At 38.6% G+C, this 20,944-nt stretch overlaps 1 protein-coding gene and 1 non-coding gene across 2 annotated transcripts in view; both read left to right on the forward strand.

Annotated features, from left to right (window-relative positions):
• LOC102750267 (uncharacterized) overlaps positions 1-20,944 on the forward strand; it is a 612,045-nt gene that overhangs the window by 169,195 nt on the left and 421,906 nt on the right. The gene's annotated exons all lie outside the window — the stretch shown is intronic.
• The window catches only part of LRRC49 (leucine rich repeat containing 49), a 154,190-nt gene that overhangs the window by 68,185 nt on the left and 65,061 nt on the right, over positions 1-20,944 (forward strand). Inside the window, exons 8-10 of the mRNA XM_081829717.1 lie at positions 7,633-7,656; positions 7,749-7,773; positions 11,755-11,812. Coding sequence (XP_081685843.1) covers positions 7,633-7,656; positions 7,749-7,773; positions 11,755-11,812 — 107 coding nt within the window. The remainder of the gene's footprint in view (positions 1-7,632; positions 7,657-7,748; positions 7,774-11,754; positions 11,813-20,944) is intronic.

A 20,944-nucleotide genomic window follows, 5' to 3' on the forward strand; every position in this document is an offset into this window, starting at 1 on the left:
AGTAATCCGCTCGGGTTTGCTCTCGGGAGCTTTTTTTTTTTTAAAAGATTTTATTTATTTATTTGGGAGAGAGAGAACGAGAGACAGAGAGCACGAGAGGGAAGAGGGCAGAGGGAGAAGCAGACCCCCTGCTGAGCAGGGAGCCCGATGCGGGACTCGATCCTGGGACTCCAGGATCATGACCTGAGCCGAAGGCAGTCGCCTAACCAACTGAGCCACCCAGGTGCCCTCTCGGGAGCTTTTGTTCCCTGCAAGCTTTCCGTACAGCTTTGGAGGCGGAGAATGAAAATGACGGCTTCCCAATCTCCACCCGGAGGAGCCGAGAACTTGGGCCCTGCTCCTCAGTGAGCCTGCAGAGAAAAGCAGTCAGTAACTCCCGGCTCCCCGGTCTCCGGCCACACTCCGTGCTCACCCGGCCTGTGACCGCGTGTTTCTATCTCTGGCACCTGACCCCTTGTGGCGTCTCCAAACCCATCAGATCCCTGCGGTGCGCTCCCACGCCACTCCTCCCGGGGGAGGAAGGGCAGTCTCCCTGGATCTGCTGCTTGTTGGGTCCCTGCTGGAGAAGCAGTGGCCCGACTGTGCCGCGGATCATGGTTTATGGCAACCCCGAGCTGAGAGCCCGCGCCTTGGCTCCATCTCTGCAGCTGGCTTCCCCAATCCGATACCTGGGAGCTCTGCCACACTCAGGCACCCCCGGTCTTTCTGGGACCCCGAGGGTCCTGAGACCACACTGTCCTGCGAGGGTTCCACCCCCTGCTCAGCCACTGGAGCGACGTCCCTCAGCGGAGCAGACTTCTAAAAGTTCCGATTTTGGGCTCCGTGGTTCTGTCACTTGCCAGAAGCGGCCGACGGAGGCCCCCTCCCCCGCCGTCTATCCTCCTGAACATTGCCTGGGATTCACTTCTCCACACGTCCTACCTTCCAGAAAGTGGTCGCTTTTCTGTTCACAGAGTTGTTGCTCTTCTTTTCTTCGATCTCCTGTTGAGTTCGTAGGTGTTCAGAATGGTTTGATCCCTATCCAGCTGAATTCCTGAGACCAGACGAATCCAGGTCTCCTACTCCTCCGCCATCTTGCTCCGCTATTAACGGTCTTTATTACCTTCATTGAGTAAGTATTTTATGAGCGTGGACTACATGCCAGGCACTCTTCTAACTGTAGTATAGGTAAAGAAGTTAATCATACTTTTTGACTTAACATTTATTTAGTCTGATGTTAATACCAACTTTCTTTTGGTTATTTTTTTCCTCATATATCTTTTTTATTGTTTAACCTTTTTTAATTTTTAATTTTGGCATAAATTCAGAAAAGGATGCAAAAATAGTGTAAAGATTCCTTAAATAGTAACATTTTAGTACATTTGCTTTATCGTCTCTCTCTCTCTTTTTTAAGATTTTATTTATTTGATAGAGAGCTTGCACATACATGAGGGTGAGGGAGGGGCAAAGGGAAAAGGAGAAGCAGACTCCCCACTCAGCGGGGAGCCAGGGCTTGATCCCAGGACTCTGGGATCATGACCTGAGCCGAAGGCAGACGCTTAACTGACCAAACCACCCAGGCACCCCGCTTTATCCTCTCTTTTGATTATTCTCTCTGTCCTTCTGTATCTACAAGTCTCTGTTTTTTTCTGAACCATTTAAGAGTAAGATGCAGGCATGTTGCCCCTTCATCTCCACATACTTCAGTGTGTATTTTCCAAAAACAAGAATCCTCTTATATAACCACATTATAATAATCAAAATTAGGGAATTAATATTGATAGGATACTATTATCTAATCTGTAGATCCCATTTAGGTTTTCTTAATTATCTCACTAGCAAGGACGCCTGGGTGGCTCAGTCAGTTAAGCGTCTGCCTTCGGCTCTGGTCATGATCCCAGGGTCCTGGGATCAAGCCCCACATTGGGCTCCCTGCTCAGTGGGGGGCCTGCTGCTCCCCCCTGCTTGTGCTCACTTGCTCTCTCTCTCTGACAAGTAAATAAAATCTTTAAAAAATTATCTCACTAGCATCCTTTATAGCAAAAGAAAATCCAAGATCACTCATTGTATTCCCATAGTTATGTCTCCCTGGTCTTCTTTAATCTGCAAGAGTACTTGCATCATTCTTTGTATGTCATGACACTGACATTTTTGAAGAATAGTAGTTTATTATTTTGTAGAATGTCCCTCAGTTTGAGCTTGTCTAATGTGGCCTCATGATTAGATTCAGATTATGTACGTTTGGCAGGAGCAGCTGCAGAAATGATGCTGAGTTCTTCTCAGTGAGTCATATTACATATTCTTTTACTTTCAACCTTTTTCTTATAAAGAGTGCACAACTTCTTTTTTAACTTACAATATGAGAATCCTTCTTCTGACTAGGGCCTTTAGTCTATTATACTAATTGCGATTACTGATAAATTCACCACTTTGCTGTCATTTCATGCTGTTTGTCCTGCATTTCCTGTGTGTGCATGTGCACCTTGCTGTGGGTTGTTGTTTTCTCTGTTCTTTCTTATTCGCTTTAATGGTTACTCTTAATGTTTTAAAATACACACTTGACTTAAATTATAGAGTTAATACATGTCCCTACCCGCTTCTTAAATAAGGACCCTAGAATCATTTAATCCGGTAACACTGTGCCGTTTTACATGTTTTTGTTTCCTAGGCTTTTCTTTTTATCTTTTTACTCCCAAAATTAGATATTTTAATTGTTGGTGTTTTCAGTCAGTGCTTATTTGGATTCACCCACATGCTTGTTTGGGTTTACCACTCTTTTGAAAATATATAATTTAGAAAAATTTCCTTTAAAATGGCTCTGGTGGTAAGCTCTCTGAGTTTATCTTTGTCTAATAATGTGTTTATTTTGCCTGTATTCATGATGGATGGTCTGACTTGATTGACAGTTATTTTTCTCCCAGGTTGTTTGAAGCTCATATTTCATTATGTTTGAACTCTATTATTGTCATTAAACTGTCTACTATTTTTTGTACATGATCTTTTTCTTTCTCTGGTAGCTTTTAAGATTATAAGATTTCTTTTTGAAGTTCTTCAGACTCACTAAGATATGTAGGGATGTGGAACTACCATATTTCACCAATTTGGGATGCACATTTTTCCATATTTCACCAACTTTGAAATCTGGGTATGTTTTACAATGCATGGCATCTTAAAATCACTATTGGACAGGCTATAGCAATTTCATTGCTAAATATATGTGAACTTGGTTATAACTGTTTATACTATGCTCATTTCAGTTATTGGTACTACATGTTTTGAATTTAATCACTGTTCAAAATGTATTTAAAAAGATTACACCAATGGGGCGCCTGCGTGGCTCAGTCAGTTAAGCATCTGATTTCAGCTCAGATCATGATCTCAGGGTCTTGGGATCAGGCCACCTCACGCTCCATGCTCAGCAGGGAGTCTGCTTCTCCTTCTCCCTCTGCCCCTCCCCCTACCCGTGCTCTCTCTCTCTCTCAAATAAAATAAAGAAAATCTTTTAAAAAAAGGGTTACACCAAAATTTGGCATGGAAATGAAACATTTCTGTGTTCAAAAAGGCATGAACAACAAAGACATAAATTTAATATTAGTGAAACATACTTTTTTTTGAGGAATGACTGCAATTCCACATTTTCTTGCTAATTAACAGTCAAATACTTTAAAAGGAAGAAAACCATGTTTGGTGAAGCTGTGTTCTATTGTGTTACCGGGATAGATTCAGAGAGTTTGCTTATCACATGCCAAGCAATGCACCTGAAGGCAGGAGAAATTGAGCAAACTCCTTGGAAGAGATGAAAGCATTTCAAAGCAACAAGAAGCTGTGGTATAATTCACACTGGTGTCTTAGACCATTTGGGCTGCTATCTATCACAAAATACCATAGACTTGGTAGCTTATAAACAAGATAAATTTATTTCTCACAGTTCTAGAGGCTGAGAAGTCCAAGATCAAGGTGGCAGCATGGTGGCATTCTCGAGAGCCTTCTTTCTGGTCCATAGCTGGCACCTTTTCACTGTGTCCTCACATGGTGGAGGAGGCTAGATCTCTTATAAGGCACTGATCCCGTTCATAAGGAACCACCCTTGTGACTTACGCACCTCCCAAAGGCCCCACCTCCTAATACCATCACCTTTGGGGTCAGGATTTCAACATATGAATTTGGGGGAGAGACAAACATTCAGACCACAGTACTGGTGTTTCTTTACTTTAACAATATAAAAATACACAGAATGGGTGTCACTAGTTTGGAAGAAAGTTCTGTAGACCATAATAGAGCACATTTTTAGGATATCCAGCATCACCAATGTTCTTGATGGCACAGAAGACAATATGATGTGAAAAGCATGGACATTATTAGTTGAATAGTGATTCAGAAGTTGGACTCTAGGGGTGCCTGGGTGGCTCAGTAGGTTAAGCGTCTGCCTTGGGCTCAGGTCCTGATCTCAGGGTCCTGGGATCGAGCCCCGCATCGGGCACCCTGCTCCGCGGGGAGCCTGCTTCTCCCTCTGCCTCTACCTGCTGCTTCCTCTGCTTGTGCTCTCTCTCTCTCTGTCGAAAATAAATAAAATTAAAAAAAAAAAAAAAGGAAACATTTCTTTCTCTCCAGAAAGTTCCCTTTTGCCCCTTTCCAGTCAGTGCTTTTCCCTGCCCTAGAAGTTTCTTACTTCTATCTTCATAGATTAATTTTGCCTGTTTTTGAACTTTTCATGAGGTATATATATAAAAAATATGTACTTTGTGTACTAAACATGTTTTGATATTCATCCATTTTGTGGTGTGTATCAGTAATTTTTTTTAATGAACTGAGTTGCATTCATTTTCTAATTATAATACAATTTGTGTTTTCATTCTTCTGTTAATAGTCATCTTGGTTATTTCCATTTTTGGCCCTTACAAATAAAGCTGCTATGAATATTCTTGTAGTCTTATTTATACATTTATTTTGGTGGACATGTACCTCATTTCTCTTAGGTAAATACTTAGGAGCGTCATTACCAAGCCATAAGGTAGGTGGATGTCTAAATTTATTAGAAACTGCCCAAACAGTTTTACCAAGTGATTATGCCATTTTACATTCCAACAGCAATAAATGGGTGTTCTGATTGCTCTACATCCTTGCCAACATTTGATATTGACAGTCTTTATAGTTTTAGTGATTCTATGATTCTCACTGTGGTTTTAATTTGCAGTTCCTTGATGAATAACTGGTGATGTTGAGCATCTTTTCAAGTACTTTTAGGCCATTCTAACATATGACGTATCAGTTCAAGTCTTCTGCCCATTTAAGAAAAAATTAGGTTATCTTTTTATCATTGAGTTGTAGTAGATCTATATTCTAGCTTCAGGTCCTTTGGGATATGTATTGGGTGTATTTACAGCATGGCTTGCTTTTTTGCTTTCTTAATAATGTTTTTGATATGTAGAAGCTTACATTTTAATGAAGTACGGTTTATCAATTAGTTTTCTTTTATCACTAGTTCCTTTTTTGCCCTGAACAAGACATTTTTGCCTATCTCGATATCATAAATATGTTCTCCTCTTCTTTCTTCCAAAAGGCTTATAGTTTTACCTTTAACTTAGGGTCTTTGATCCATTTTTAATTAAATTTTGTGTATGGTGTGAAGTAGGGATCCTGGTTAATTTTTCCCATATAGGGATATCTATTTGCTCCACACCTTTTGTTGAGAAGATCTTTCTTTACTCATTGAATTGGTATCTTTGTTGGAATTGAGTTATAATCAAATGGGTCTTTTTGTAGACTTTCTCTTCTGTTCCATCTATTTGTATATACCATTATGGCAGAACTACACCATCTAACTTTATGGTAAATGGAGATATTTTGGAGTTAATTCATTTAATGAATTTGTTTTGCTTAATTTTTATGTATGCATAAGAATGATATTTGATTAAAAGATGGTTAAATAAATCTAAAAGAACTCTTTCAGTAATAATGAAATAAAAATTCTAAGGGATATTTTATTATTGGTTAATTATTATACTATTGGGTATTTTATTATTGGTAATCCCCAAGTGTTACTTAAAATAATTTTAAGATGATATCTTAGATTTGATCAAATATAGTAATTTTACTAGCATACCTAATATTTGTCTTTCCTGAATTGCAGATTTCTATCTTTCATTAATTGTGGGAACATACTGAATCTTTATATTTTCAAATATTGCCTTCTTCCATTTTCTCTTTTACTTCTTAAACACCTACTAGATATAGTATGGATCTTCTTGTTCTATCCTTTTTTTCTTAAAATTTCTATCATTTTTTTCTTTCTGCTACATTTCTGCATTCTTTTTACTTCTTTAGTGCTATCTGCTAGTTAACTGTCTCCTCAGTTCTGTCTAGTCTGATTTTCAGTCCATCTACTGACTTTTTAATAATGACCATAATTTTTTGTTTCTAGAATCATGTTCTGCATGATTTTTTCATAAATGCCCAGATCTCCTTATTAATAGTATCATATTTAGATTTCTTTTATTTCTCGAATAATTTTAAACATTGATCTTCCATAGTCTTTATCTAGTTACTATATTTTCTTAATTTTTGAGCAGTTCTACATTTGCTGCCTGAAGTTTCTGCTGACTCTTGCTCATACTAATTTTTCCCCACAGATTAGTAGTTTGGGATAGTCAGAATGCTGTAAACCCTGCGTTGGGTTTTGTGTCTTTCCAAAGAGTGTTGCCAGGAGTGTTAGGGGGCTGAATGCCAGGAATCATTTTTTATGACAAGTCTTGTTAGATCATGCATGTGATGGAAATTTGAACTACAAATTCAAGTGAGGAAAGACCTATGATTATGGAATCCCTATGGGGATTAAACTGTATGTAGAAAAAATCAGACTGGGAAAGTAGCATGCAACTAGATTAAAAAAAAAATATATCTCCATACGATGGGTGGTAAATAAATATAAAAGGAGATGTATATATATACATATATATACACACACACGCATATGCATATATATATATACACACACACTCATATGTGTGTGTATATATATATATATATAGATGTCTTTGGTAACAGAGCCAGAAAATAGACTTTTTTAGTTTTTAATTTTTTAAAAGATTTTGTTATTTATTTGAGAGAGAGAAAGAGAGAGAACGCATATGGGGGGGAGGGGCAGAGGGGCAGAGGGTGAGAGGGAGAATCTCAAGCAGACTCCCCGCTGAGTGCAGGGCTGGATCTCATAACCCTGAGTTCATGACCTGAACCAAAATCAAGAGTTGGATGCTTAGCCGACTGAGCCACCTAAGTGCCCTGAAAGTAGACTTTTTTAAATCGGCATTTAAATGTACAATTGGACTTCTTGATATGATGGCTTGCACATATAATTTCTCATATAATATGTTGCTGTGTCAAAAGTGTTGGCTGTAGCTAGTACTTATTTTGGAATTAATAAATCTTTTTATAAAAAGGAGTACTTTTTTGCTTTTTTTCAGACTTATTCAGTGCTTAATAAATCTCTTTTCAGTTCCCAAAATAATTATCCTATATATTTATGTGTTTATTTTTATTTATGACAGAATAGATAACAAAATGAGAGTAGCTATGAGGTTTTTTTAGTCCTCTTTGTCCTACTTGATGCATGCCAAAGTCTCCATCTCTTCACCTTTCTTCCTTATTCCTCTGCAGGAAGCTACTCCAAAAATAGCTTCAGTAATAGATGTTCTACACATGGTCAGATTGCTGAATCATTTAGTTCTTTTGTGAAGTTTAAGAATATGGAAAATCGTGTCTGAACAGAGTAGGACAAGCATGTTTCTCAAATGGCAAGTCACTGTTCTTTTGAAAAATAAAGAATTATAATCCTCTCAATAATCTGTAGTAATTTTATTTAAGTCTAATTATAAAGGATTATATTTTTAAAATATATAAAATTGTTTTGAATCTTCAAAAAATGTTGTGAATGTAATCTTAGAATTGTGTTTTGTTAAATATAATTTGAGGCTATGAGCAGATTAATAACACACAAAGTATAAATATTCCCTTATATGTAAATATTTTATTTTGTCTTCTTTTTCTCCTCTTAGGTATGTTAACATTGTTGCTTCTTTGCAATAGTTTCTCTGCCCGTGAAATAGTTACCTCCAGAAAAGATTTGTTGGGAGGGCTTAATAATTGACAATTAAATTAATGTGCTTTTTCTTCAAGTTATTAGGGTTTAGCTTACATTATCCTTAACCCTCCATTTTGCCTTTCCCCATCATTCCAAAATAATTATATTTTTTGGATAAGTAGATTGTCAAATGCTCGCTCCCCCAGAATATCACCGGGATAATGTGTTAATAAAGAAAAGCTGAGATTATTACCTATTGGCAAGAAGAGCACACTACCTTGACATAGTCTTAGTGATGTCTTCAAGGGGAAAGGCAGGATATTTATTTTTGAGATTTCTTGGGGGGTCTGGTTTAAGGTGGGTCTTTCAGTGAAGGGGCTTGATTCATATTGATGAATTTATGATATAATAGATTAGGATTGTCCAGCACAGCAAGATGAGCTTTGCAAAGTGAATATTGGATCATGGTATTAAACCATGAGATGTCATCCTAGGATTTCTCTTTGTCTCCCTCCAGTGGTGAATCCCCTTCCTGGATCTTATGTATCTCCATCTTTGGTTTCCTCTTTCATATTAGAGGAGTCATTTTCTAGTGGCTTTCAATGAGTCTTTTTTTTTTTTTTAACTGTAAATAACTCACAGATAATTGATATGATAAATGTTTTCTTTTTGTGTATTGTAATGCTAGAAATTCATTACAATGTATATCTCAAAATTGCTAGCAAGATTAAAGTTGTAATTTTCTTATAGAAATGAAATTTGGAACAACAAAAATCATTGTGTGATTATGGGTATTTTGCTTTTTAAAGTTCTGGAAGGGCTGTCTACTTAACTGGTTATAGGGATATATGTAGTTAAATTCTGAGTTTTAGTTTTTCAATTTGTTGTAAATATTTGAGGAGGGGCTCTGGCTCATGACCCTGAGATCATGACCTGAGCCAAAATCAAGAGTTGGATGCTTAACTGACTGAGCCACCCAGATGCCCCTGTTGTAAATATTTTTTATAGCTCTATCATGTAATGACAGCTAATGATTTTGAAAATTTGATAAAGACTTCTGGTAAAATTTTATTTCATAAATGAAGATAAATACAAAACATTATAATTTAATCAAATAAACTTTAAAAAACCATTTCTCACAAATCATAGACTGACGTAATTTGAGTTTATATTCCAATAGCAAAAACTTATGTCTTGAAAGATGTCTGTAGTCTCTGAAGGTGGTAGGCTGGAGCTCAGAGAGGCAAATGTATTTTTTTTTAAGGTGCCTTGATTTAAAGGAGATCCTGGCTACTGTTTCTCACCTTCTCCCAGTCAGATGTCAACAAACAATGCTTGTGCCCAGAAATATCTCAGGTAGATTTCAGGAAGAATTTGGGAGAAAAAACCCCAAGAGTACAGAGAGGGCTTTCAGTTTGGCTATGACCCATATTTTCAGAGACCAGATAGGAAGCAAGCCACCGTTTCTTTGGAAAGTAGAGCCCTGGAATAAAATGAGACCTACCACCAGTCCGTTACTCCTCCACCCCACTTCCCTGTCATTTCTGGCAGTATCAGAGAGAGGAAGCTGTAGAGATGACTCAAGAAGTTGGCCAACATATAGAGCTTATCACCCACTGTGGGGAATTTGGCTGCCTTCCTATTTTCCGCAGACTTATTCCTTGGCCATGGTTGAAAAACTCTAAAAACCTCTTACTCACATCTATGGAATGGGCTTTTCAGGGGTGGGCCTGAGAATGGTAGTGCCAAATGAATGGTACACATAGTCCATGTTCTGATCACTGGCAGTTGTATTTGTTTTACACTGTTTAGGGTCTGCGGGGTTGAGAAGGTGTTCAAGAATGGTGCACAGGGAAACTCGATGGGAGAATGTCTTAAGCCAGATTCATTTCTCCTATGACCTCTCAAAAACCAGTGAGATATGGCTGTGCTACAATTCCATCACTTTTATATTTTCTTTGTATAACAAGCTTTCAAAAATAAATAAGTGAGGCATTTTTGGAAAAGCTAGGCTTGGCTGTCATTTTAATGCACTTGCCTTAATTCTTACTGGGGTCTTGGAAATGGTAGTTTTAAAAGGGAGGAAGGAAAAGAGGGAGGAAGAAAGATAATGACTTACAGAAACAGTAAAACAAGTTTTGATTTGGGTTTAAATATTGGGCACAATAATATGTAAAATACATATATTAGCATTATTCCAACTCATATAACTAGGAATTATTGTGATATTGCCCTTAAAAATGAAAAACGTTTCGGGGGCACCTGGGTGGCTCAGTCGTTAGGCGTCTGCCTTCAGCTCAGGTCATGATCCCGGGGTCCTGGGATCGAGCCCCGCATCAGGCTCCCTGCTCAGTGGGAGGCCTGCTTCTCCCTCTCCCACTCCCCCTGCTTGTACTCCCTCTCTCGCTGTCTCTCTCTCTGTCAAATAAATAAATAAAATAAAATCTTAAAAAAAAAAAAAAGAAAGAAAAACGTTTCTGTACACCTGAAACTAATATAACACTGTATGTTAATTATGCTTCAAAAAAGAATCAGTCCTAGACAAAAATAAAAAACAAAAACGAGAGAGAAATGTCTCCTGAATTTTCATACTCCATATTAACAGCAGATATTTTAGCTGGGTCATAATCCAGCAAATTAAAGTGAGTCTTGAAAAAAAATTTTTTAATGAAAAAAAAAAGAGAGAGAGAAAAACATTTTATATGGGAAGTGCCAGTGTGTAGAATTTTAACGGAAATCAGGATAACAAATCTTGTCCTGTCTTGGCCTCTAAGGCAGTATGTAATCCTGGGTCACCTTTCCACCCCACTCCCACCTTACCTCTGCAACAGCCTCAACTGTTCGCTTCTCATGTGCATAATGAGGTTGTAGACTAGGTAATCACTAAGCTTCTTAAGGTTCTATTACTCCAGTGTATGTCAGACTTTTAAGAAGTCTGTGTCTTTTCATTTAATGAAGTTAGGTAGCTTTGTATTTATTTTGTGATTTTTAAAAAAAATCATTTGAACCAAAACATCTCAATATTTGCTAAGGATAAAACTACATTTAAACAGCCGTGGTTTACTTTGGGATGCTGTACCTAAACAGAACAGGGGTGATTTCTAATTGTAAGAATGTGTGATGTTTGCTTAGATTGGAAATTGCCCTTCAGTGACACTCATTATGATCTGCTTTTCGTTTTATGGGGGAATTGCCAGCATATTGGTTCATTTATAACTGGGTGGTGTGTTTCCAAGGGTTTGAGAATAGTGAGGGAAATTGCTTTGAAATTCTCAGCACTGTTGTGAAAGCTAATTGCATAAATTTAAAATTTTAAAACATTTGAGCAGCTTCCTTTTAAAAGTGATTTTTAACAAATGTTAGATCCTACTATATTTGTGCTACAGTTGAAATGCTGAAGTAGCATTTTGGCTTCTTTCCCAAAAGCATGCTTAAAGAGGCTAGCAGCATCTCTCCCTATTCTCCTCAGTGCTTTTTACCTTGCGAGTGGTGCAGCTTGCTCTGCGGATGAACTGCCGCCCTCCCATTTAATCTGCAGTGGAGAAGAATGGAGCTCAATGTCTGGTAGAAAACAGTGCTCTAGCGAGGTTGCCGGAAACAGAAGTGAATATGTATTGCAACAGCTGAGCAAGAAGACATGTATGATAGTTTTTTTCTTTCAGCTGATAAATTTTTGCTTTCTGTTTCCTTCTAGAGAGATGTGGACAATTTGCCCTGCCTCCAACGTCTGTTTCTCAGCTTCAACAATATCTCTACGTAAGTGGAAACTCCCAGTTTGTCATTTATTAATAACCTGGCTGTGTGGGTTCTGGTGCTTTAAATGAGGATTGTAAGTACCTTGGAAAATCTTATTGTCATGTAAGATTTTAAATTTGAAAATGATAGGGCCAAATGACAAAGTTCTTCGTGGAAAAACAAAGCTCTGGTGGGGATCAGAGACTCTAAGGCTAAAATGATGAAATTAGTATAGCATGTGCTTTTTCTTTAATTATACTTTAGGGTTGCTCTTTTGCAAAATGTGTATGTGGAAATGTCGACATATATTTTGCTGTCCTTTGTTTGACACTTACTGCACCAGTCAGTTGAATTAGAATTTCTTCCATAAATTATCATCTACTATCTGTGTAGCTACTAAGCAATTTTGATATAGCAGGCTATATTTGTCCCTGAGCCTCTTGCTAATTGGGCCATAACTTCTAACTTGCTATCCCTACTTTAGAACTATTGCTGCTAAGAAACAGTGTATCAGAGTATATAAATGCCTACATTTTGTTTTCCAAAGAGCTGAAGTGTATCATCCTTTACATTGTGATGCTGTCTCATTCAGTGTCAGTGTGGAAGATCTCAGCACTGGAGCTGAGACAAGGCATTCAGGCTTTTCGAAGCAAAAAGATCTCTACTCCTTCCCTCATTCTTTCCTTCTCCTCTTTCCCCCAGCCACTCAGTTTGAACTATGCTTTGTAACTGCCCCCTCTGTTCTTTAGTTTAACTTCAAGGCTGTACTTTGCACCAGCTTTTTTAAGAAGGTAAGAACTAAGTATAAAACAGTTCAGAACACATCTCTTCCTGAGCTCAAAGTCTATGCTTCTGAAAATTAAGAACCAGTGTAGGGGCACCTGGCTGGCTCAGTCAGTAGAGCGTGTGACTCTATATCTCAGGGTCATGAGTTCAGGTCCCACACTGGGCGTAGAGTTTACTTAAAATAAATAAATAAACCTTAAAAAAAAAAAAAGAACCAGTTTAGTTTTCATGCATTTTTTTTGTTTGCGTATTTTTCCTCCCCTATCAGATTTAAGTGTTAACTCCGTCTCTCTGTGCTAGCTCTAAAAGTTAAGAGATTAAATCCAGGTAGTGAACTTTGCATATAGGCATTATTTCAAAGAAAATACCCTTATTTTGTCTCTCTTCTCTTCTGTGGGAAAAATATTGAAGTTTTCTGTAAGACTTTTCATACTCTTTTCAGTTTATGCTGAGTGCTGTTCCAGTGGTCTTTCCATCTTTTGGGGAGGTGGGATTTCTGACAATGGCAGTGGAAGGGACACTTAATTTTCTTTAGGGAATTTCTTCCTAAAGACCATTAGCAACTATTTTGAGAAGATAGTTTCTCACTCTCACAATATTTGCTGTTTAAGGTGCTGGAAACCCTTAGATTCCCCCAACTTATGGTGGAATGCATTACTTTTGATTTTTTTTTTTTTTTAAGATTTTATTTATTTATTTGACAGAGAGAGACACAGCAAGAGAGGGAATACAAGCAGGTGGAATGGGAGAGGGAGAAGCAGGCTTCCCGCGAAGCAGGGAGCCCGATGTGGGGCTCGATCCCAGGACCCTGGGATCATGACCTGAGCTGAAGGCAGACGCTTAACGACTGAGCCACCCAGGCGCCCCTACTTTTGATTCTTGCCTTGATTGTGGGGAGTATTTAAAGAGAGATACAAGTTTGGGCGTATAGGGGCTATGATATTCCCAGGTTCCCAGGATACTCGAACTTCTGAACTTCTGGCTCTATATAGAGTTGGTTTGAATTGCTTATATATAGGGAATTTTCTTCCCAACCTGGAAAGGAGTTTTACCACCCAGAAAAATAAAGATATGATTAATGGGATTACTATTGATAACTTTATTTTTTTAAAAACATTTTTACATGGTAGGTTTTCCATGAGCTGTGAAAAGCTATGCTACTTGATAATAAACCTGTCGGTTCGATATACTACTTTGTAAGTTGGACCTCTGATTTTCATATGCCCAAAATCAATGATCTTTTGTGCCTTAAAGAGATAAATTACCAGAGGAAAGTTGTATCTGTCACATATATAATATATCCTTTGGTCATTGTCGCATTGTCATTAAGGAATATTTGCTTTGTAGGGGCAATTAAAGGTAATCAGTGTCATATGCTTCTCTGTCCTCCTCCCTCTCTTATAACTTTCTTTAAAAAGCATGATTTCCCAAGAAATTGAGCTAGTGGTGAGTCAACAATTTTAGTGGTTTCATTTTCTTACTAATTGTTTTCTCTGTGTTTCTACATAGGCTTAGCCCTTTACCTTTCTTTAGTAATTCCAGCTCACCTGCTTTTGAGGCTCAGTACATTTTCTCTTCTGTTCCTGTTGACACGTGTGGTCCAGGAGATGGTATATAGATTAGATTTGATCTGCTGGGGGAAATAATTGGAGAGTGCAAGCCTTGAAAACATTTCTGTTAGCTTTACTCAAGACACAAACATCTCAGATAGCTGGGCATCAGATGACTTGTAGTGATAACTGTAGTATCTTTTCAGGGCCTCCGTGTCCTGCTATAGTCCTGGCATAGTGGAGTTGTCTGGTTTTACAGTTTAGTGGCCCAGGAGTGACAGAGGTCAAGAAGAGTAGAAATAGCAGCATAAAGCTGAAAGTACCTTTTAGGACTCCCTCTGGGAAACTCACAGATACTATTCAGCCAATGAAAACATCCAATTAACTGTATATCCATTTCAGGGAGACAATTATGTATTGACTGTTATATAGTAGGGCTTCCTAGTTTTTGACCAAATTGTTGGATTCTTAGAGGGCCATTTGCATAAACTATTAGGTACCTGGTGGAAATTCGGAAAGTTCCAAAATGTGATGGCACCCTATTGAATACAGAGAATTCCAACATGGGTTAAGTAGGTACCTATATTTATTTATTAAAAAAATTTTTTTTAAGATTTTATTTATTTATTTGACAGAGAGACACAGCCAGAGAGGGACACAAGCAGGGGGAGTGGGAGAGGGAGAAGCAGGCTTCCCGCAGAGCAGCGAGCCCGATGTGGGGCTCGATCCCAGGACCCCGGGATCATGACCTGAGCCGAAGGCAGATGCTTAATGACTGAGCCATCCAGGCGCCCCTAGGTACCTATATTTAATGTCATGTGTACAGAACCCCTTTTGTATGTTTTCCTGCAGCTATTAGAACACTGCATTTAGCACCACCAGGAGGCATGCAAGATGTGTTTAGAGAACGAATGACATGTATCTATGTTTATGTAGCTGAATAGAATCAGTGCTTCTGAAATTAAAATATCTCTCAAACCTGAGGAAGGCAGAGACACAAATAGGTAATTATTATACAGTGAGTTAAACTTAGTTGTGGTGATCTGTGGGGATATTAGAAAATGTAAATCAGCCTGAGGAAGGGAAGTGAAGGAAGCCTTCCCAGAGGGAAATGATACCTGGCCCCAGTGCTAAGGGAAGAGTAGGCCTTAGTGGAGCAAAGGGTACTTGGACATTTCTGGTGGAGGACACAAGCTGGGCAGAGTTGATGCAGAAGGCTCAGGGCGAACTCACTAGGTTTACCCTCTCTGGACCTGCAGTGAGGTCCTTGCTCTCGCTTTCTCCCTCCCCTCCCGGGCCTTCCTCCAGACCACAGAACACTGGAGGGACCTGCCAAAGTAGGTTTTATGATGATCAACCTGCGAGTAATATTCTGTGGTTAATCAAGGGGATCTGTTATATCTAATTCATTCTTCAGACATGGTCATTCCCCCATTATTCACCTCTTCTTCTGAGGTACTGTTTGTCTGGTTGATTTGTTTTGTTTTTCTTTGCTCTCATGATCTTAATTTCCAAGTAGTCTAATTGCATTTTTTTTCTAATGGCTTATTCTTAGTTTATGGTTGAGAGAAAGTTTTCTTTGATTTCTAGAATTTACTTTTTCCCCCTCAGAGTTAATCCTGTATTTGCTCTCCAAACAAAATCAAACAAAAATGCTCTTTCTTTTTTTGGTTTCTTTATTTCTTTGATTTTTGGATGGCAGTTCATATTTACAAATGAGAGTCTAGATGGATTTGTTTTGTCAGCAATGGTTAAAAAAAATCACTATAAATGCAAATTAAGTATAGGATCTCTGCAGAGGACATAGGGTAGGGAGGAGGGAAGATAACAACCCAGTTGGACTTTCCTTTATGGTGTGCACAAGAAGCTTGCCTTCTGGAAATGGAGGCTCCTTTTTCATCTTGGCCACCAGAATTTACCCAGAACACTGCCTTTCCTCTCTCATCATTTTCAACCTTTGGGCAATTCACAAGGCAGCGACTCTGAGAGTGAGATGCTGGAAAACTGTTACTGAAGGCTTCAATAATTACTGGACAACTGACCCACATCCGTTGCCAACATTTGCTGCCTCTGATGTAGGGAATATTCTAAGGTCCTGCTGGCAACACTTACAATGTAAATGATCCTGTTCATTTCAGGATTTTAGCAATTTGGGGTTTTACTGATCCCATCTGCTTTATATCTTCCAGAAATTCCTTAGTGTTCTGGTCTGCTGATGGAACTCTTCCTGGTTTTCTAGTACTGCTATGGATATTTTCATGCTTTTATGTTCATTCATTTCAAAGAAATTTTGAGAGGGTGGAGAGAGGTAAGTGCATGTGCTCAGGCAGCCATTCTCATAACTGTCTTTTCTTTGAGTGATTTTCCCCAAATAGGCTACACATAAAAATATCCTTGGAAGCTTTAAAAATACATAGTCACTGGTTTACTGCTGGGTAATCTGCTCCAGCAGATTTGGAGTGGAGCCAGGGATCTGTAATTTTTTTTTTTTTTAAGATTTATTTATTTATTTATTTATTTGACAGAGAGAGACACAGTGAGAGAAGGAACACAAGCAGGGAGAGTGGGAGAAGGAGAAGCAGGCTTCCCACTGAGCCAGGAGCCCGATTCGGGGCTCGATCCCAGGACCCTGGGATCATGACCTGAGCCGAAGGCAAGACGCTTAACGATTGAGCCATCCAGGTGCCCCAGGATCTGTAATTTTTAAAGGCTTCTCACAGTATCCTGATGTGCAACTCAGTGCTAGATTTGGGAACCAGTGAGTTATGGCGCCCCAAAATGAGAATATGTGTTAACATAGGCATCACGCAAAATTTCCTTCACGAGGAAAAGCTTTATAAACAAAAATATTTGTCAAGGATAAAGTAAAGATTTGTGACCCTCAGAAGGTAGTTTATGATCTTTAGCCCAAAACTGTAGTGTTCCATCAGCTTCATCTCTTCCACTGAGATGGTTGCAGGGTGCTGCTCTTCATTACAAGGTTAAGTTGAAATCAATTCTTCTTTTCAGGCTCTCTCTCCTTTCATTCTCCAATGTAGAAAGTTTTTACAAGCTTTTTAAAAAACAAACAAACAAACAAAAAAACAAAAAAGAAGAAGGGTTTATAATTCTAGTGTCTTGATTGCCTAAAAGGGAATGGTTGCTGTTGCTTCTAAAACTGAGGGGAATTCAGTGTAATTGGGAAAGGAGTCAAATACTAGTGAGGATCAAATATCAGCTCAGGACTCTTGGGCTTGTGTATTCTTTTTTTTTTTTTTAATTTTTTTTATTATGTTATGTTAATCACCATACATTACATCATTAGTTTTTGATGTAGTGTTGCATGATTCATTGTTTGCGTATAACACCCAGTGCTCCATACAGAACGTGCCCTCTTTAATACCCATCACCAGGCTAACCGTGAGAGACGATGGACTCTGAAAAACAAACTGAGGGTTCTGGAGGGGAGGGGGGTGGGAGGATGGGTTAGCCTGGTTGTGTATTCTTTTTTAAAATTGTGGTAAAAAAAATAAAATAAAATAAAATTGTGGTAAAATACATATTAATGTCCCATTTTAATCATTGTTAAGTATACAGTGCTGTGGTGTTACATTCACATTGTTGTGTAGCCAATCTCCAGAACTCCTTCATCTTGTAAAACTGAAACTCTGCACCCATTAAACAACATTTTCCCTTTCTTCCCTTCCCCAGCCCTGGCAACCACCATTCTGTTTTCTGTTTCTGTGAATGTGATTGCCCTAGATACCTGATGTAAGTGGAATCATACTGTATTTGACTATTTGTGTCTGGCTCACTTCACTTGCATAATGTCCTCAAAGTTCATCCATGCTGTAGCATTTGTCAAAATTTCTTTCCTTTTAATTATTCTTGAGGTAGTGTGGAACATACTAGAAGATGGAACTTGCAGAATGAGCCATGTCTACCTCTCCATCCTCATTGCCTTCCCATAATGCTCTAGACTCCTGGTCCACTGAGCTTCCTTAAAGGTAGCATGCTCCCCTTTGCCCACTCAGTCTTTGTATCTACAATGGCTTCTGGCAATAACATTTTTCTACCTGCTCGGTGCCTGAATAACTCCTGATCATCCTTTAGATTTGAGATTAAATGATACCAAGGGTTCTCAAACTTTAATATGCCTAAGAATTATCTGGAGAGCCTGCTAAAATGCAGCTCTCCAGGCCCATCTTCCATGGATTCTAATTCAGTAGTTTTAGGTGGGGCTCAGGAATTTGCATCTTTAGCAAATGATGTAGCTGACTTAAAAATACCACTTGTCTGTGTTTTTTAGTCTTTGGGTCAAAACCCATAGAGGGATCCTAAAATCAATCTTGTGGTTAAGGCTGGGAAGATAAAAATGGAATAGAAAATATCAGTTTGTTGCACATTTTCAGGACAAATATTGTTTCATGAAAATTTTCCAGTTTTAATTACATATGGGTGTGTGTATGCATGAGTTTGTGTGTGTACATTATTTTACTATAGATATGTGGGGACTGGGTTACAATGTAAATATATTTCTCAGTATGGATTGAGTTTACAAAGTTTGAACAATACTATGGTGTCTTGCTACACGCTTTCCTCATAGCTTCCTGTACTTCTACAATTATTGCAGTTCCATAGTTTATTGAACTTTATTTTTTAAAGATTTGTTTATTTATTTTAGAGAGAGAGAGAGGAAAAGAGCACGAGTGGGAGGGGCAGAGGGAGAGGGAGAGAGACTCTCAAGCTGACTCCATGCTAAGCTCGGAGCCTGACCCGGGGCTCCATATCATGACCCAGAGATCACGACCTGAGCTGAAACCAAGAGTTGGACACTCAACCGAGTGTGTCATGCAGGCGCCCCTGAACTTTCTTTTTAAATTGTTCTCCCTGCTAGACTGTAAACTTGACAAAGGCAAAGGCACATATCTAAAATGCTCACTGCAGTCTCTCCAGCGGCTACTATGTAAATAATATTACTATTTTATCAAAAAATTTTCCAGAAGAATTAATTTAATCCCTCAAGTAGAAATATTTTTCTCCGTGGTTTCAGAACATGTTTTGGTGGGTCCTCTTTAACGCCATTACTAAGTCATTTGGACTATTTTTAATGCCTGGACAGGTGAGGTTTAAAAGCTTATGTGATCAAAGTTCTCTTGGCAGTTGTTTCTGGCTTCTAGGTCAAGCTATTGATTTGTCAGTAAAGATCTTGCCCAGAACTTCTAGAATAGAGGAAAATCTGTAGAACCTTCCCATTAGAGGGGTTGTATCAAGAGTGGGGTCACGGGTGTCATCGGCCCCAGGGTACGGGTAAGAAGGAGTTGCAGTATCTGTAGGGCATTCGAAAACAATAATAAAACCGAATAATAAAAACCTGCCCATGTGGGCCTCTCGTACCTCCTTCCTTTTCTTAGTAAGACTATGCTATTTGGACTCTGCTTTCTCTTTATGATGTCACTGAAAATTTTAAGCTAGGATTACATTTTCTTTTGGGGGGCAAGAATACTGTTACAAGTTCTCTAATGATCTCTTTTAGTAATTGTATGACTAAAGGTCACCAGACTGCAAGCTTTTGGGTGTGACTTTTCCTTCTTTATGGTTCTCTAGGGCAAGGGTATCCTCCAGGCTATTTTCAAAATTTATGAAAAATGGTTCATAATTTTACCTTTATTAGGAAATCATTCTCTTTGCATTTTTTTTTAAGATTTTATTTATTTATTTGACAGAGGGAACACAAGCAGGGGGAGTGGGAGAGGGAGAAACAGGCTTTCTGCTGTGCAGGGAGCCTGATGTGGGGCTCAATCCCCAGACTCTGGGATCATCACCTGAGCCAAAGGTCAACGCTTAACAACTGAGTCACCCAGGCGCCCCTCTCTTTGCATTTCTTTCCAAACTCTATTTCAACTTGGTTAGGCACACCATATGAATTATATATTCAGGAAGAAATCAAGTGAGAGAAACTCAGACTACCCTGCAGTTGTCTCTTTTAGTACTAGTTGATATTTTAAGGAGGAAATTGTTTCACTGACCTTCAGAATGTATTGGTAGTTGTTAGGAACTCAGGTTGTTATATAAAGTGTTCCTATAGCTGAGGCTTGACTCTCCTTGTGCTTTCCAGGATTGGAGGTGTTGCTTATGTCATTTTGGCTTGAAAGAAATTAATTTTTCTTAGTTCTAATATCCAGCACACTGTTAAAATGGCTTCACATTTTTTTCCTTTCTGGCTCAAGTTAACAGATAACCAACAATAGGCCAATCTTCTTTCTAACCTAATAAAACAGAAATCAACAGAATAACACAGAAACCAATTATTGACAGATCTTTTCTGACCGCCTACTAAGAAAAGTTTTAAATTTAAGAAATGACTACATATTGGGGCGCCTGGGTGGCTCAGCTGGTTAAGCGTCTGCTTTCGGCTCAGGTCATGATCCCAGGGTCCTGGGATCGAGTCCCGCGTCAGGCTCCCTGTTCTGTGGGGAGTCTGCTTCTCCCTCTCCCTCTCCTTCTGTGTGTGCTCTCTCTCTCTAGCTCTCACTCTCTCTCAAATAAATAAATAAAATCTTTGAAAAAAATTAAAAAAAAAAAAAAGAAATGACTACATACTTGCCAAGGAAATTTCTGATTTTACTCCTCTTCAAGGTGTTTGCCTGATGGCTGACATGTGATTCACCTTCACACAAACATTTAATTGCATTTTTCTAAATGTGATAAGCATCATCTAAAGAGGACCTACAAAAAAAGTTCTAAAAATAGGGGCCCTTTCCTTTCCTTTCCTTTTTCCTTTCCTTTCCTTTTTCCTTTCCTTTCCTTTCCTTTCCTTTTTCCTTTCCTTTCCTTT

The sequence above is a fragment of the Leptonychotes weddellii genome, chromosome 9 (genome assembly GCF_054177405.1).
Source record: "Leptonychotes weddellii isolate Sample4059 chromosome 9, ASM5417740v2, whole genome shotgun sequence".
Taxonomy (NCBI): domain Eukaryota; kingdom Metazoa; phylum Chordata; class Mammalia; order Carnivora; family Phocidae; genus Leptonychotes; species Leptonychotes weddellii.